The sequence below is a fragment of the Phallusia mammillata genome, chromosome 5 (assembly GCF_965637545.1).
Source record: "Phallusia mammillata chromosome 5, kaPhaMamm4.hap1.1, whole genome shotgun sequence".
Classification (NCBI taxonomy): domain Eukaryota; kingdom Metazoa; phylum Chordata; class Ascidiacea; order Phlebobranchia; family Ascidiidae; genus Phallusia; species Phallusia mammillata.
In genome coordinates, this window is record NC_137256.1 from 7368157 (window position 1) to 7386123 (window position 17967).

The 17967-nt window shown below is 38.4% G+C and overlaps 1 protein-coding gene and 2 long non-coding RNA genes across 3 annotated transcripts in view; all 3 read right to left on the minus strand.

Moving 5' to 3' along the window:
- Positions 1–4383: 4383 nt before the first annotated feature.
- LOC145229214 (uncharacterized) lies at positions 4384–6572 on the minus strand. The gene is made up of 3 exons (XR_013860392.1): positions 6473–6572; positions 6307–6386; positions 4384–6150 (listed from the first exon to the last, which is right to left on the minus strand). It is a non-coding gene; the product is annotated as an uncharacterized LOC145229214 (long non-coding RNA).
- Positions 6573–8116: 1544 nt separating this feature from the next.
- Positions 8117–9543, minus strand: LOC145230137 (uncharacterized). Its single transcript, XR_013860567.1, has 2 exons — positions 9465–9543; positions 8117–8853 (listed from the first exon to the last, which is right to left on the minus strand). It is a non-coding gene; the product is annotated as an uncharacterized LOC145230137 (long non-coding RNA).
- A 2369-nt stretch (positions 9544–11912) lies between these two features.
- Positions 11913–17967, minus strand: part of LOC145228913 (pseudouridylate synthase RPUSD4, mitochondrial-like) — an 8234-nt gene continuing 2179 nt past the window's right edge. Inside the window, exons 3-7 of the mRNA XM_080094129.1 lie at positions 15564–15768; positions 15083–15208; positions 14666–14790; positions 13643–13837; positions 11913–12234 (exon numbers count right to left, since the gene is read on the minus strand). Of these exons, the coding sequence (XP_079950255.1) occupies positions 11945–12234; positions 13643–13837; positions 14666–14790; positions 15083–15208; positions 15564–15768 (941 nt within the window). The 3' untranslated portion in view covers positions 11913–11944. The remainder of the gene's footprint in view (positions 12235–13642; positions 13838–14665; positions 14791–15082; positions 15209–15563; positions 15769–17967) is intronic.

The window sequence follows — 17967 nt, forward strand, 5'->3', positions numbered from 1 at the left end:
ATTCCGGTGAAAACCTACCGAAAACCGGATTTTTCTTCGATTTTTTGACCCCCAAAAATCGAAAAAACGGAAAGGCCATAGCCTTAGGTTTTTTTCAAAAATCGGGTCAAAATTTTCGATTTTCAAAACCGGTTTAAACCGGTTTGGAGGTTCGGTAGGAGGCAGAAACCGGTCTAAACCAGTTTGAAACTGGAATATTCCGGTGAAAACCTACCGAAAACCGGATTTTTCTTCGATTTTTTGACCCCCCAAAACTCGAAAAAACGGAAAGGCTTTAGCCTTAGGTTTTTTTCAAAAATCGGGTCAAAATTTTCGATTTTCAAAACCGGTTTGAACCGGTTTGGAGGTTCGGTAGGAGGCAGAAACCGGTCTAAACCAGTTTGAAACTGGAATATTCCGGTGAAATCCTACCGAAAACCGGATTTTTCTTCGATTTTTTACCCCCAAAACTCGAAAAAACCGAAAGGCCATAGCCTTAGGTTTTTTCAAATATCGGGTCAAAATTTTCGATTTTCAAAACCGGTTTAAACCGGTTTGGAGGTTCGGTAGGAGGCAGAAACCGGTCTAAACCAGTTTGAAACTGGAATATTCCGGTGAAAACCTACCGAAAACCGGATTTTTCTTCGATTTTTTGACCCCCAAAACTCGAAAAAACGGAAAGTCTGTAGCCTTAGGTTTTTTTCAAAAATCGGGTCAAAGTTTTCGATTTTCAAAACCGGTTCAAACCGGTTTGGAGGTTCGGTAGGAGGCAGAAACCGGTCTAAACCAGTTTGAAACTGGAATATTCCGGTGAAAACCTACCGAAAACCGGATTTTTCTTCGATTTTTTACCCCCAAAACTCGAAAAAACGGAAAGGCTATAGCCTTAGGTTTTTTTCAAAAATCGGGTCAAAGTTTTCGATTTTCAAAACCGGTTTGAACCGGTTTGGAGGTTCGGTAGGAGGCAGAAACCGGTCTAAACCAGTTTGAAACTGGAATATTCCGGTGAAATCCTACCGAAAACCGGATTTTTCTTCGATTTTTTACCCCCAAAACTCGAAAAAACGGAAAGGCCATAGCCTTAGGTTTTTTCAAATATCGGGTCAAAATTTTCGATTTTCAAAACCGGTTTAAACCGGTTTGGAGGTTCGGTAGGAGGCAGAAACCGGTCTAAACCAGTTTGAAACTGGAATATTCCGGTGAAAACCTACCGAAAACCGGATTTTTCTTCGATTTTTTGACCCCCAAAACTCGAAAAAACGGAAAGGCTATAGCCTTAGGTTTTTTTCAAAAATCGGGTCAAAGTTTTCGATTTTCAAAACCGGTTTGAACCGGTTTGGAGGTTCGGTAGGAGGCAGAAACCGGTCTAAACCAGTTTGAAACTGGAATATTCCGGTGAAATCCTACCGAAAACCGGATTTTTCTTCGATTTTTTCCCCCCAAAACTCGAAAAAACGGAAAGGCTATAGCCTTAGGTTTTTTCAAATATCGGGTCAAAGTTTTCGATTTTCAAAACCGGCTCAAACCGGTTTGGAGGTTCGGTAGGAGGCAGAAACCGGTCTAAACCAGTTTGAAACTGGAATATTCCGGTGAAAACCTACCGAAAACCGGATTTTTCTTCGATTTTTTGACCCCCAAAACTCGAAAAAACGGAAAGGCTATAGCCTTAGGTTTTTTTCAAAAATCGGGTCAAAGTTTTCGATTTTCAAAACCGGTTTGAACCGGTTTGGAGGTTCGGTAGGAGGCAGAAACCGGTCTAAACCAGTTTGAAACTGGAATATTCCGGTGAAATCCTACCGAAAACCGGATTTTTCTTCGATTTTTTACCCCCAAAACTCGAAAAAACGGAAAGGCCATAGCCTTAGGTTTTTTCAAATATCGGGTCAAAATTTTCGATTTTCAAAACCGGTTTAAACCGGTTTGGAGGTTCGGTAGGAGGCAGAAACCGGTCTAAACCAGTTTGAAACTGGAATATTCCGGTGAAAACCTACCGAAAACCGGATTTTTCTTCGATTTTTTGACCCCAAAAACTCGAAAAAACGGAAAGGCTATAGCCTTAGGTTTTTTTCAAAAATCGGGTCAAAGTTTTCGATTTTCAAAACCGGTTTAAACCGGTTTGGAGGTTCGGTAGGAGGCAGAAACCGGTCTAAACCAGTTTGAAACTGGAATATTCCGGTGAAAACCTACCGAAAACCGGATTTTTCTTCGATTTTTTGACCCCCAAAAATCGAAAAAACGGAAAGGCTATAGCCTTAGGTTTTTTTCAAAAATCGGGTCAAAATTTTCGATTTTCAAAACCGGTTCAAACCGGTTTGGAGGTTCGGTAGCATGCAGAAACCGGTCTAAACCAGTTTGAAACTGGAATATATCGTTGAAAACCTACCGAAAACCGGATTTTTCTTCGATTTTTTGACCCCCAAAAATCAAAAAACGGAAAGGCTTTCGCCTTAGGTTTTTTTCAAAAATCGGGTCAAAATTTTCGATTTTCAAAACCGGTTTGAACCGGTTTGGAGGTTCGGTAGGAGGCAGAAACCGGTCTAAACCAGTTTGAAACTGGAATATTCCGGTGAAAACCTACCGAAAACCGGATTTTTCTTCGATTTTTTGACCCCCCAAAACACGAAAAAACGGAAAGGCTATAGCCTTAGGTTTTTTTCAAAAATCGGGTCAAAATTTTCGATTTTCAAAACCGGTTCAAACCGGTTTGGAGGTTCGGTAGCATGCAGAAACCGGTCTAAACCAGTTTGAAACTGGAATATATCGTTGAAAACCTACCGAAAACCGGATTTTTCTTCGATTTTTTGACCCCCAAAAATCGAAAAAACGGAAAGGCTATAGCCTTAGGTTTTTTCAAAAATCGGGTCAAAGTTTTCGATTTTCAAAACCGGCTCAAACCGGTTTGGAGGTTCGGTAGGAGGCAGAAACCGGTCTAAACCAGTTTGAAACTGGAATATTCCGGTGAAAACCTACCGAAAACCGGATTTTTCTTCGATTTTTTGACCCCCCAAAAATCGAAAAAACGGAAAGACTATAGCCATAGGGTTTTTTCAAAAGTCGGGTCAAAATTTTCGATTTTCAAAACCGGCTCAAACCGGTTTGGAGGTTCGGTAGGAGGCAGAAACCGGTCTAAACCAGTTTGAAACTGGAATATTCCGGTGAAAACCTACCGAAAACCGGATTTTTCTTCGATTTTTTGACCCCCAAAAATCGAAAAAACGGAAAGGCCACAGCCTTAGGTTTTTTTCAAAAATCGGGTAAAAATTTTCGATTTTCAAAACCGGTTCAAACCGGTTTGGAGGTTCGGTAGGAGGCAGAAACCGGTCTAAACCAGTTTGAAACTGGAATATTCCGGTGAAAACCTACCGAAAACCGGATTTTTCGTCGATTTTTTGACCCCCAAAAATCGAAAAAACGGAAAGGCTATAGCCTTAGGTTTTTTTCAAAAATCGGGTCAAAATTTTCGATTTTCAAAACCGGTTTAAACCGGTTTGGAGGTTCGGTAGGAGGCAGAAACCGGTCTAAACCAATTTGAAACTGGAAGCATTGTGATTTTTGACATCATTTAGCGCGTAAAGAAACGTTAAGTCCAGAAAATAATGTTTGAAATATGTGTTGGATATTGAGTTGAGTTTATTTCGCTTAGTGAAAGACATTATAGCGACACAATAACACTAAAACAATCACCAAGCCGGAAATAGCTGCGCAACGTTAAAACGTAATGGACCGCAAAACAGTGGAAGTTACAATTGGTGGATGATGTTATTGGTTGAAAAATAAATGCAATTCGCTGTAGTAAACCACGTCGGCATTTTCTGCCTAAATAAGATACCTGTGATTAAGATACTAATGATTCATTAATGTGTCAAAATAGCATTAAAAATCTCCAAACTTTAGCGCCTAAAATGCGCTACATGATTTCGGTTATCATTTTTGTCTAAAGGTTTATTTCTGGTGTCCCCTGTTTCTTAATTAAAGATCTAAACGTCTTTACAATGACTTGTTAAATGTTGCACTGTTCCAATGCCCTACATGTCGTCACCCTCCGTACCATGATTTTGCAACAAAACTAACCGTTACTGCCTAAACTCTGTTGTCAGTTTAGGAGTTTCATAGAAACAGGCTTAAAGGCGTAAGTAAACGGACGAGAAATGTTAGCCTGAACTCATACAAGGCCACAACTAAACCCTCACTCAATCTGCTTTTAAATGCCCAAATTATTCCTGAAAATTACGTTTACCAAGGTGAAATTACGATGCCAGTTTCAACGAATTTAAAGTCGAACCCAAGAGAAATGTTGTATTTATACTTAAAACCTGATCCGACTTTAAACTCTATCATGGCTCCCTCCCCTGAAATTTATCTCCATCCGCACTATATTACACGGTCCCAATCAACAGAAAAATAAAACCTGATTTTCACTTGTATTCATGTTGTCGTAATATAAAAGCAAAGCAATAAACAATAAACAAAGGTGTATAGGCTATATCATAAAGAGTATTCAGACAAGCAAGTTGTCACAACTAAATTCAAACACAGTTTTTATACGTACACAGAGCACCGACATGGATAGTAGCTTGACTACGAGTAAACATAACTAGTTGCCATCTTTTAATTCACACGCACGATATATAAACATAGCTTAAATTGTATTACTTTACTGATGATGACATTAGTGTTGTTAAAATATTTAACACACAAAATTACAGCATTGTTACTATACAAAGGTATAGCTATGGGACTAGCAAACTATAATTTGCAAAACAAGTTGCAATTGATTGAGAAAAGACAACATAGGACTTCACAGATGATAAGGCGCATGATAGAAAGCAACAAAAGGCACCAGGTGTTAATTTCGGTTTAATATTGTTACGTTGCAATAATCGTGAATATAAACTATTACACTAAACTTCACTTCGGTTAGTTTAGCCACAAAGATAAAAACAACTAAGAGCAGTACAAATTAGACTAGTATACAAGCCGAATCAAGCACAATATTGTAAATTGGGAACAGCAAAGAGCAGTAAGAAATTAAATACATGCACGAAGTTTAGATAATGAATGCACAAGCACAAGTAAACAAAGGTACACACAACACCCACGAAAGCAACCGTTCGGTGTAAACAAAGCATGAATGTGCCATAGCTTCAAGTTATAAAGCGCCACTTTACTGTTGCATTCGGTTTAATCATTACAATTATTTTATGCCTGACCGCGATAGTTTATAGATTGGTTAAAATATATGACGGCGCAACGATGGTTTGCAGGAAACTTTGCAGTAATCAACAATTGGCATATTAATAATGTGATTGCCAAACCAGATATGTTGTGCACATAACTACATAACGCCACAAGCGGAACCATGATAGCGATATGACAAAATACAAGGGCTATGAAACAAAACATGAACAATATTTCATTTAATGTTTGCCCATACACAATTTCAACCACTAAACACCAATAACCAAAGCATAACTTAGACACAGTAGTATTGGTAATTTACTTAGATAAATTATTTCGGTTTAACAGTCAATATGAAAGAAATCAGGAAAATTGAATTCCATTTTAAATTAGCACAATAAATTTTAAGTAGTTATAAACATTGCATAACAATAAAAGGTTTGTTTGATTAATGCAAACTTAAATAACGTTTTTTAAACCTCCAAATCATTGATGTTTCTGGCACATATAAAACGCACATCATAAAAAAACACGACACTTTCTGTCGGAACATTGAGCTGTTTATAAACAACTACATTAATGTGCAACAACGCTTTGTGAGTGTTTGCAAGTACTCGTGTGAACAAGCGATAAAATCTTGCAGTGTTTAGTCAAATTGTTGAGCAACAGCAGTTCACCGGCTTCTCGTGATGTCAGAACTATACGTCATTGTGACGTAAAAGAGCAACCTAGCAGAGCGTCACCCGGGCCCGATGACCGAATAACATCGTACCATGACGTCACGTTTTTACGCCATAGTGACGTAACTTGCGAAAACAGGTTGAAACGCTGGTTCCCATCGATGACGATGTCACATGATTTTCGTCAAAGGAAGTTGCGATGGAGAAATGAAATGCTGCGTTGGGTGTTGCCAGGACGACGGTGATGACGTCAGGGGGAATTCCCGCGATAAAGCTGCTGTTCGTCGGTCACCAGTGTAGTTGTGGATGATCTCTGGAAAATGAAGAAATTCGTTTTAAACTCTGAACCAAACAAGTAACATGAGTTGAATGCAATAAAAAAGGCCTATACAGACAGAAAAATAAGTTTAATGTTTATTTACACCTTCGATATAATTCCTAAAAATAATCTTGAATACATTTTGGTTACCTTTTGCCTTTGTCGGAAATATGGTTTTGGTCTTCGTCGTTTGCTTGCTCGGCCTATGACTTAATTCTCTGGTGCAGCATCTGAAAAACAAATTGAAATATTTTAATCACGTGTTTAGGTATTTACATACATAAAAACAAGCAATAGTAAACGTCAACATACTTACATATGATTTTTAAAATGCCAGTTTTTGTGCCTTATTGTTATGTATTTTAGCAGTCAAAGTAGAATCTGTAATACAGAAAACCTACTAAAGCCTTAGGAAGCTGAAAAATAAAAACAAAGTTTGGTAAACCTGCAAAAGAGAAAACATATTAATTACCAAAAATAACCTGAAAAACAGAAGATGATGATGATTAGTTTTAACTTGCAATCCCTAAAATACTTAAATCTGTGAACAAAACAAAGTTTCGTTAAACCTGTAAAAAGCAAAATGCTTGTTTTCCTATTACCTGAAAAACAGCAGAAAGTTTTCTAACAACGTTTAAAACCTAAATCTGAAAAATAGGTAAAATGTTAAGTTTATGCAAATTCCTAAACCTGAAATTTTAAGTTTCAAAATATCCATTGTTTATAGAAATCGAAAACCTGCAGAAATAAAATAAAGTGTTAGAAAATTTGAATAATTCGAAAAAGATTTCTGTATCTGAAAAACAAAACAATTTGTTAATCCTGTGGAAAAATAATAAAATCTGAAAAACAGAAAACAGAGCAAGTTTAAACCTGCAAAAATGTAAAAGATTATTTGCTGTAAAACAAAAACAGGAGGTTAATAACAACACATATTTCAGAATACCTGATAATTTATGGATTGCATTACATGGTTTTGCAAAAGTTGTTTTTACATTTTTCCATATTTTTGATAGATACAAAATTAATATTTTGACTCCAATTCTGAAAAACAAAATCACAATTAGAAATTCTACAAATTAGCGAGGCAAAAAACAAGAAACTTACAATTTAATATCAGTTGACTTGGAAGGGAACAACAACAAAACCTGACTACACTTTTTCGCGTTCTAACACTTGACGATGGCGGTTCACGCGGTTAGAGCGGGCGAAGGGCGATAAAAAAAATACACAACAATAACATGAAGAACCTGTCGGCTAAAGTAAAAAGGCACAACACCCCCCAAGAACTGGATAGGAATTGAAAGGATAGAAAAAGCTGACTCCGCACACAGTTTTGTTGATGAAAGAGGGAAAACGACAGACAAAGTAATTGCACTTTTATGTTTAAAAAATACTAATCTTGATTAAGAATTGCCATAGAAGCAGTGGAATTGTCATTTATCTTCGGAACAAACAGATTGTTTGTCTGATTAGTTGGATGAGGACCTGAAAAAACGTTCGAACCGCCATCGTCCCTGCGCGGCCGACGTACACAATACAAGCTTGCCTCAACTAACCGCCCTACTTACACCAACCGCAAATTAGCCTAGAAAAGTAGAAGGCGAGTCTGTCGTGTTTTCAACCATCCAAAATGCCATCGCCCCATAATGACTAGATGGCCGGGTCAAGAAGGAAAACGGAACTGGAGTAAGTTTATGTAATAAACGAACTTAAATCCACACAAAAAATAGGTTTGACCAGCAAAATGGGAAATTTGGGGCTTTTTATTCGGCGAGAATTTTCGTTATTGTAAAAACTATATAGCGAATCACAGGAGTTATTAAATCACACGTTTGATATCCAATTCGCAGCCTCTTCTTGGTAAAGAAAACTTTGAAACGGATGTACAAGCATGGATGATACAAAGCTGGTCAAAACCCGAAAAAATTCCACAACGTCCCTACTTTTACAGTTAGCATAGGCGCAGAGGTTTTTTTAAAAAAGAGACAGTGACGTTTAAGGCGTATAACTCAACAACACTGTATCACTGCTCTTGCCCTTCGAGACCCCCCACAAGGACCCTAGTATTTTACGCAAACGAAGGGCTGTGGAAAAATATTTAACAACAGTTTGCGCCCTATCAGGGTGGCTCACAGGACTTTTCGGGCTATATGCTATGCCGGCCCCCTCGGACCCACGAGCCTGGGTCTTCATTGAAAGTAGCTGTGTCCGTACTAGGTCCTGCCTGCACCGCGGCCAATGCAATGCGGTGGAGGCCATGCCCAGACCGTGTTTCTATGCGCACCTTATTTTAGCTAAAGCCATTTAGCAACGCGCCACACCTAGATAAAAATCGATCTAAGATAGGTCCCTACGTGGCGCGCGAATCCCAAACGTACCCCACCTATGTTACCTAACCTAACCCTAGTTAACGAGTGCCCCTGTAATTCTAACCCTAGCGCCAACTTGCTGAAATGGTAGCACTCCTATCGACTTGGACCATTCTTTGGCCGAGGAAGACTTCCTTTACGGGTCCTTCTCGAACAAGGAATAGATCACTCAACCCTAGCGCCAGTTAATCTAAGTTAGGCCTAATAGTTCCGCAATCCCGGTTGACCCACGACAGACTCCTATGATTACATACAAATCAATAATTGAAGTTGAAGAAAATGGTGATGAATGGAGGTTGTCGGGTTCGTAGAGTAGAATATAATTCTGCAAACAAAGTAACATGTTAAGTATAGTGTGCACTGTGGTACTGATTGTGATTATCAATCTACAGTACGGTTGAAGCTAAAGGCCATAAGCATAAACGCGCGTTGCAGATTCCACAATCGGCGCCGATTTCAAAATGCGCACCTGCATGTGTGACGTCACAATGCCTAAAGCGCGTTGCGACTGCCTTGCGCAAGGAACTGTTTTGCTGGATTTTATAGATGCTGTTTAGGTTAGGCTCGTAACATTAGTGATTCGCAAATAATACCTTTTTACATATCTATGATTTAGATTAAATATGCGACAAAACCACTGCTCTTTATGAATTACACTTCGGTTCAAATAACCGCATGCTTTTTAACAGTATAAACTTCGGTCTGTAACTTTAGGACAACAAAGAAACTGATTCATAAATAACGCCCCAAAATATCTAACATTTTCGTAGGGCATATGTACAATTCAGTTTAAACGTGCAACATAATTGCAATAAAAATAAAGCCTTATGTACATAAAATGTTTACACATCGTTACCGATAACTTCATGCTTAATATCATTATCACAATACTTCCTATTATGTGATAAGGTTAACAAAAACAGAACTTGGATTTACCTTCTTGCTTCTTGATGTTTCCACCTCCACACGCCGCAATCACCACGAGACAAATGACTTTGTCAGGAATGACTTTGGCACGGGAAAAACATGAAAATCGCTGATTGGCTGCGCCTAGTCATGCGTGTCAATTGCTGATGTGATGCGTGAAAACAATTGGGGAGCATAATTTTTGGTAATTTGTTTCGAAATAAGAAGCAGAAGGCTCATGTTGTTGAATTTTAAATAAAAAATGCGAATCACGGACGGAAAACCACGGAACGTAAAAACTGTTTCCAGGCCGTGTTTCCGCACTGCAGACTTCCAAGGGTTTTTCCTGCTTGTTTAAAATGCAAAACATGTGTGAAATACGACGAAATTGAAGTTTATTTGCATAGGTTGTACATGGAAAATCTGACATGCAAATAAAAAGAGGTACATGAAAAAAGAGGATTTGAGAGTCGGTCGTTTCAGCGTTGTAAGCAGGCCTGAATTTGGGGTCTGGGAAAAAAAATTGACTAATCTGTATCAGAAGGACCGTATCAGACCCGATAGTTAGTGAAACGTGGCAGGCCCAAATCAAGCCTTTTTGCCAAATTAAGCCCGGACCCGACTTCAAAAAGCGACTTACAAACTGAATCGTTATGACTGCCCTTCGTCTGTGGAATATTAGTTGAACAGATTAAGTTCAAGCGGTGTGCAGCGAGCATGAACAATGTTGAATTTATCAGAGGTTCTTGACCTTGAGTTAATTTTCCAAATAACTGGCCGAGGGACCTGTAAAGCGCGTTGTAGCAAACGAGAAAGCCGAATATCGTTATAGCATCGTAAGCCAGAGCTTTTTAATTCTATTAGGGCTTGAAATCTTTTTTTAAGTTTACCAGAAATGTTGTAGCACTAAAACGACACAATGCGTTTTTTTGTAAATGCATATTGTTTGGTCAAATGCTATATCTGATGTTTATTGTTGGATGGTACTAAATACCTCAGGTTACCGCATGAAACATCACATTTCAAATAAAAATTGCTAACCTAAGTAAACTGATACCAAAAACGCCTTAAGGCTTGGGTAACAACAGTACATTAAAACTAAACGCAGTACTCGTATATGGACGTATTACATAAACATAGACGCACATACACATTACTGTATATTGCGTATAGTTTAGGTCTTTATACCCTTTTCTGCAACGTGTTTGCTTGTTTCATCAGTGGCGTCGGATGCGGAACGGAAAGGAACGGAACGGAAAGGGTGTGGATTGGAGGTATAATATTTGTCCAGGTGGTGTCGCTCGTGGGATGTGTTCTGGAGACAGCAACAGAACACGCTGCTTGTACTGCAAAAATGCCGGTGGAACTTGTTAGGTCGACAGCAATTACTGCAGCGGCACCTACAGTAGCGGGCATGGGCGCCGGCAGAAAATTTTGCAAGAGGGGGCAAATTTTGGCTGATACTTTACCGCATCAAGAATTTGTTACATATGAAGCCATAAATCGTGTACTTCACAATTGAGTTGCCTAAAAGTTAAAGCATTGAACGATGTCACAAATCCCCACGCTGGCAAGTTAATTAGGTTTGCTGCTAAATATGTTAAATTGAGGTACACTGAAATTCCGAGGGGGGGCAAGTGCCCCCTCTTGACCCTACGTGGCGGCGCCCATGGTAGCGGGTTGTGCGCTGGGCCAAGTGCAAGAAAATGCTGCAAATCAAGTTCAAGTGGAGGTAAACCCAAACCAGACCTAAGTCAGCGTTACCTTTTTTCGGTTTTTGGGGGTCAAAATATCGAAGAAAATCCGGTTTTAGGTGGGTATATTCCGGAATATTCAAGTTTCAAACTGGTTCCAGCCTGTTTTTGCCTTCTACCGAACCATCAGTTCAAACCGGTTTCCACCGGAATCGAAAACCAGAAATTTTGACCCGATTTTCGAAAAAACTTATAGTCCAATTCATTGTGGAAAAGAGACTAAAAATCATATAAATATTTATCAATTTTCGGTAGGCTATGCATGTAGTTCCCAAATTTTTGTGTTTTTGAACGGTCATCGTACAAAACCAAAGTCTAATGGATGTTTTGTATTTACCTCTGCAACCATCATGCAAATGTGACCTGAAACTCTGACGATTATTCATATTTTTAAGGGGCCTTGCACTTAAAAAAAATGAAAAGCTCTGTATTGGTTTACTTATACCCAAGTACTACTCTTCCATCAGTTTGATGGCAAATTTCCGACGTTTTGACGTCCTATACAAAAGACGCCATTATCCGGTCAGTGGCGTACCTTGCTAGACAAAGAGCAATACTTGGTTACACATTATGCCTGGCAATAAGAACTTTGTTTTTAAAACTCACATGTCCATAATCAACTAATGTTTTCATCCTATCCAACGTCAAAATACTTTCAAAAGAGTACATATAGGTTATCAATATGCATTCACGCTTTTTAGGTTTTGTATAAGTTTCCACCAAAAATCAGGAGTCCTTTTATTACAATTACAAATGTTAATATTTTTTGTATTTTACATGAAGCTGACTTCGAAAAACAAAAACACATTGGTCTACTGGATCCACGGGTTTAACATTGGATAAATCAGTCTCAGCTTGTGGATTTCTGAAAAGCGGATTCGACGGGTCGCTAGGTGGCGCTTCAAGTTGAGGAGGCGGTATAGCTTTCACTTTCCACTGAGAAGGCTTGCCCGGGTTTAGCCTGAAAAGTCGTAATGCGCGGTCCATGTGTACTGGCATCCGAGCTCCCACTACTAGATGCCGTTTCTCTGGATGGTCGAATACGTCTGCAGTTAAATGTACAATGGTTGAACTAAATTGCTTGCAGTAACGGTGTAGCTGTAGCAGATTTGCCATCTATCCACCAATTTTGCCCTCCACTTAGTCGCGCTTTTTAACGTTTCAACGTTGCGCAGCTATTTCCGGTTTGGTGAATATTTTGGCACAACTGTGCTAAAACAAATTGTTTCACCCGTCGAAATAGACTCAACTCAAATTAAAGTAGCTTCCCAAGTCCAAAAATAAACCGAGGGGCTTGGAAATACAGGCAACCCGACAGCGGTCTAAATAAGAGCTTAACGCCTTTAGGTGTTGCCCGCCCTCCGTGGATAAAAATGACTCAACAAACAAGAAATTGGGTTACTTGAAAAAGTTGGGAATTTTTTTCGGCCTATTAGCAGATTTGAGTCGGTATTATTTTGCAGACCAGACATGAATGAAAATAAAGAATGTTTGGGGCATGCAAGCGTATGACAATTTATCAGCCACCATGGAGCCGACCACAAGGCGGCATGTTTTTTGCGCAATAAGTGCTTTCATCCAAGCCTAGTATTATAGTATTGACTGACATCTCTAACGCGTTCCTTACGCCCACGTTACATATGGTATTTTTTTGGGATTGGCCCGGTAACAATTCTCAAGCGACCTACAGTTTGACTGCTGTAACCCTGTCACCCTTAGCTTATAGTTGCTGTCGAAGTGCACGAAAAAGTGTTAAATGAATGCTAGAGCAAATGTAGAAATGGTGTTAAACAAGAACTAAATATTCAACATTACATAATTCACACAATATGTCGTTTATCTCCCAAGTATCATTCTCCTACGCGATGCCAAACCGCGCAAACTGGCTCCTGGCGCACAAACAACACATTGAATATATTGTCAGAACAGGCAGAATGGAAAAATGTTACACATATATTTGTATAAAGGTTCTGGCCTAAACAGAAAATTCAGCATAAAGGCCAAATTGTTTGGGTAAATTTGTCGAATAACAGAGGTTGTGTTTTCCAGACGTTTTTTCACGTCAAGAAAACAAAACCCAGAACCAAAACAAAAAAGTGAAGCCACATGTCAAAGTCCTAATAAAGAGGCCAGCAACCCCTGGCAGGCGTGCCAAGGTTGACACGATAGGTGGTTTTTCATGGCACGCCAACCGATTTGCGTGTTTACGTTGAAGTAACAATTTAACCTGTTACACCGCTTGTTTATCGTTTTTATGATGCCACTTGTCTTAAAATTTAGCCTTACATACACAAAACGCTCAGCTTTCTCTTTATTATTGATATCTGCTGGCACGAACCACTATTATTTAGAAAAACGTTGGCACGCGAGGTCATTAACACATGGAAATAACAAGTAAATTGGCACCCGTCGCCTAAAAGGTCGCCGACCCCTGTCCTAATATGTAAATCTTACCTGGTATAAGTATTTGGCTTTGGTGTAAATGCATAGGGATGTAGCGGGTTTTGGTTGGAGGAAGTTTGAAGCGATTTAAAATATTGATAGGAACTTTCTGCGGAGCCAGTGAATCCATCTTTGAATATTTGTGGTCACCAAGGATCGGACAATCTAGGCAGTCTGCTGCATGAAGGCGAATCTGATGCTTTACACCTAAAAACAGCAGTAGTATATTTTATTTATTAAATAGCAGGTATTTTGAGAAACAAAACCATTCAAAACCCGACAAAAATTTGCATCATTAAATCCATTTTAATAAGTTTATTGTAGTGGATTAAAATCAAATAAATAAATTGTTCTTGCAGTACATTTGTGCATGGTAATTGTTTTGTGACACACACACAAACAATTCATTTTATAGTGTGATGTGTAATTCCAGTAAAGGAAATAGCTGACCATTTAGATTTTTCTATCTACCTTTTGATAAGGGGTCAGCAAACTACAGCATGCGGGCCGGATCCGACTTGCAAGGTCATTTCATCTGGCAAGCGGCCGTAATTTTTGGTTTGCCAAATTGTATAGATAACTTTGAAACATTCAAAAATTAATCTACTCCTTGCGAAAGTTTTCTTGTCACGATATGTAGACTTAATATTACCTAGTTTCATGGGACTACAATACCCCGGATTGTCCAAAGTCAGTTTGTTATGTCACAGACCATACAAGTGTTAATTGTGCGCAAATAATTGCCTTCTTTTGTTACTTGTGACGTAATATACGTGAGATTAACTATACTTACTTAACAGTTGCATCACCACATTTTAAATAAGGTTGTAGAAATACCATAACTCGGCACCCCAATAAAAATCTGGGTCTTAGTTTGGAAAGACAAGGCTATGACATGTAAACTATCCAGCCCATACAAATCATTAGTAAACTTATCCGACCCACAGTGAAAAAAGTTTGGTGACCCCTGCTTTTAATAATTAGCTAAACACCGAACTTCTGGTATGGCAAGTTACTGAAGGCAGTGCCCATTACCTGTTTCGGGTTCAAACTCCACAAGTGATACATCTCTGCTGGAATCCATTACACGAAACTTGGTAATGGCAGTTTGACCTCTGCTAAATGATCTTGCTGTCTCTTCACCTGTCATCTTGTCATAACTATCAACATAAAAAGTGTTGTTTTGGCAATATTTATAAAATTTACTAAGAAAACTACACATAAAATTAATGAAGTTTGTTTTGCCAGAGATTGTATACGGAAAATACATAGTATTTCGGGCTTTGAAAAAAATCTCTCTTGTTATTTTCCTTTACATAGGACACCAACCTTGCATACTTTGGCCTAAATGTTATACAGTAAAGGATTTTATTTGAGTGATTTTGAATCAACATATTATACACCTAAAGAGTAAATGTTATTAGTTCTAACATTAAAATACCTTATGCTTACCTTACTGTAGGCCTGGCCACCATTCGTGTAAACTGCTTTGATGTGAGTTTATCAGTGGTTTGTGCTTGGCCAATGGGAATATTAACAATACCCATCTGTGGGTGCGGAATTCCAACCAAAATTGCCCTGAGAAAATATATAAAAATATAGGTCCAGCAACAGGACATGTATGTCTGTTTAGCCGGCAATATTCAAAGTCGACCAGGGTCTTTTCTTTTTTCATCAAAGGCAGTTAATGTTTTTCATAAATTACCGATGCAAACATAGGATTTATCTTACAATAAACACTCTACATTGGCCCAGTTCAGATTGATGTCAGAATTTTTGTACAAATTTAAATAACCAATTTGCCAAGTATTATATTAACTGTTAATCACACATATATGGTAACACTTAAAAATCTGGGCTAAAAGTCAATCAATGCCTTTGGAGTTTGAGTTTGAATAGCACCAAAAAACCCAAAACACATTATGGAATTTACCACATCTTTCTTGTGACGAGATTCAATCGAAACATTTTTTTAACATGGCTTTCCAATGCTGGATCAGCCGTACAGACCAAAACCCCAGTGGTATTTTTGTCCAATCGATGGCACAGACTTAACGGGACGTCTGTGCTGACTCCGTAAATCATCTTGGACAGCATTGGAAGAACTTGTTTCACATTTTTGGATATACCGTCTCCATCTGAAGTAAAGAACGGAAACATACATGTGTGAAAATTGGGGCTAAAAATGTATAAAACCACAAAGTTGTAAATCTTGTCATAATACTAGAAGGGTGGCTTAGCACATATTGCCCTTGCACATACACTATGATCTATTTTAAAACATAAATATATTTCCTATGCTTATTTTGTATTGGGTCCCATATTAGCCATCGTCTTTTATAACCTTGGTTGTTTCTGCAAGCAAAAACTCATGGGTCCCCACACATGCAAAGTTGTAGATAATGCATTTCAAGAGATAACAATGAGTAAGTTTGGTATTGTGAAGACAAACACAGTGATTGGTACTGTGCATATCTAAATATGCTATATGGAGTAAAAACTATTTAAATTAAAAAAATCATTTTAGGGGGCTAGTAGGATAACTAATTGAGGTTCAACACACACAAACTTAAAAGTAGGAAATCTGCCAACGTTTAAAATTTCAACCACTAGAGGTGTTTTGAGCAACAACCGTTAATGTTTCTGACGTCAAAGGGCTGTTAACAACCCCCGAACTGCAATGCCGCAATAACGATAATTGGCATACTTTACAAGCTATCCAAATTTTAGCCAATTCTGACATTGTTTACAAACTCACCCCTTTTAGGGGGCTAGCGGGGTAAATACTAGGGTTATCCGGACAAACAAAGTAGGATGCACATCTACATAACTATATCTACCATCTGTATAAGTTTCAGCCAAATCCATCAAGCATTTGATGGCAAAACGAGTCAGATAAACTTCGGGGGAAAAAACATTTTAGAGGGCCAACGGGGTAAATACTGGGGTTATCAACAAAAACAAAGTGTGATGCACATCTACATAACTACATCTACCATCTGTGTAAATTTCAGCCGAATCCAGCAAACATTTGATAGAAAAACGAGTCGGACAAACTTCGGGGGAAAATACCCATTTTAGGGGGCTAGCGGGGTAAATACTGGGGTTATCAACAAAAACAAAGTGGGATGCACATGTACATAACTATATCTACCATCTGTGTAAATTTCAGCCAAATCCATCAAACATTTGATGGAAAAACGAGTCGGACAAACTTCGGGTAAAAATACCCATTTTAGGGGGCTAGCGGGGTAAATACTGGGGTTATCAACAAAAACAAAGTGGGATGCACATCTACATAACTACATCTACCATCTGTGTAAATTTCATCCAAATCCATCAAGGATTTGATGGAAAAACGAGTCGGACAAACTTTGGGTAGAAGAAAACAAAAGAAAAAAAACAAAAACATTTTGAGTAAAATCAATATGTGTTCCCTTCAGGGAAGGGGACCCATAATTACCTTATTATTCTTACTTTAGGGCCTACAGGTGAAGAATATAAGACTTTTAGTGGTCTTGATAGATTAGACATGTTAAAATTACAACTGGGGCTGTAATTGTTACTGAACCATAGAGTTGTAATCTGGGTCATATTTTTACCTTATTAGTATAACTTTGGGTCCTTAAAGCTTTAGGGCAAGGATGGGCAAGCTTAAAAAAGCTTTTTATAAGAATGTCGCATGTCGAATTACTTATAAAGTTAAAATGATAATGACTTGATGTGCTAACATAATTGTATGTGATAGTGTTGCCAGCTGGTTTCAATAGCAAGATGTAAACCTGACATTTCACTCGTCAAAACAATTCTTGACTTACCAGTCACAAATTCTGTTATCTGGAAATGATCCTAACACTGGAAATTACCCATTAATGTTTTTAGCATAGACCAGCTAATAAGTGTATGCATTTATTGTTTTTTTTTAATAATTTTATACCTAAATAAGCTATTGCTGCCAGGCATAATGTTAGACCAAGTATTGCTCATCCAGCAGTTTTTATTGTAAACAATCGACGTTTCGACGTCCTATACAAGACGCCTTCATCAGGATAATGACATAACTTGCAAGACGAATGTCTTTTAAAGCGACAAAATGCAAAACACACACATGTAAAACAGCGATAACAACATCGCGCGCTGCAAACTCGCACCACCGTAGAGATAAAACAAGCTCAGTGGTGTAAAAGCGACCGATAATTTATCGGCATTAGAACATCTGTTTTAACGTTCATTGTGTTGGCGCGTGAATGGATGTTCCAAGACTCTAGGAAACTTCGCTTGTGGTAATCAGTTTCCTTCACCAACACCTGAGCAGCGGAAAAATTAATGCTGTGGTG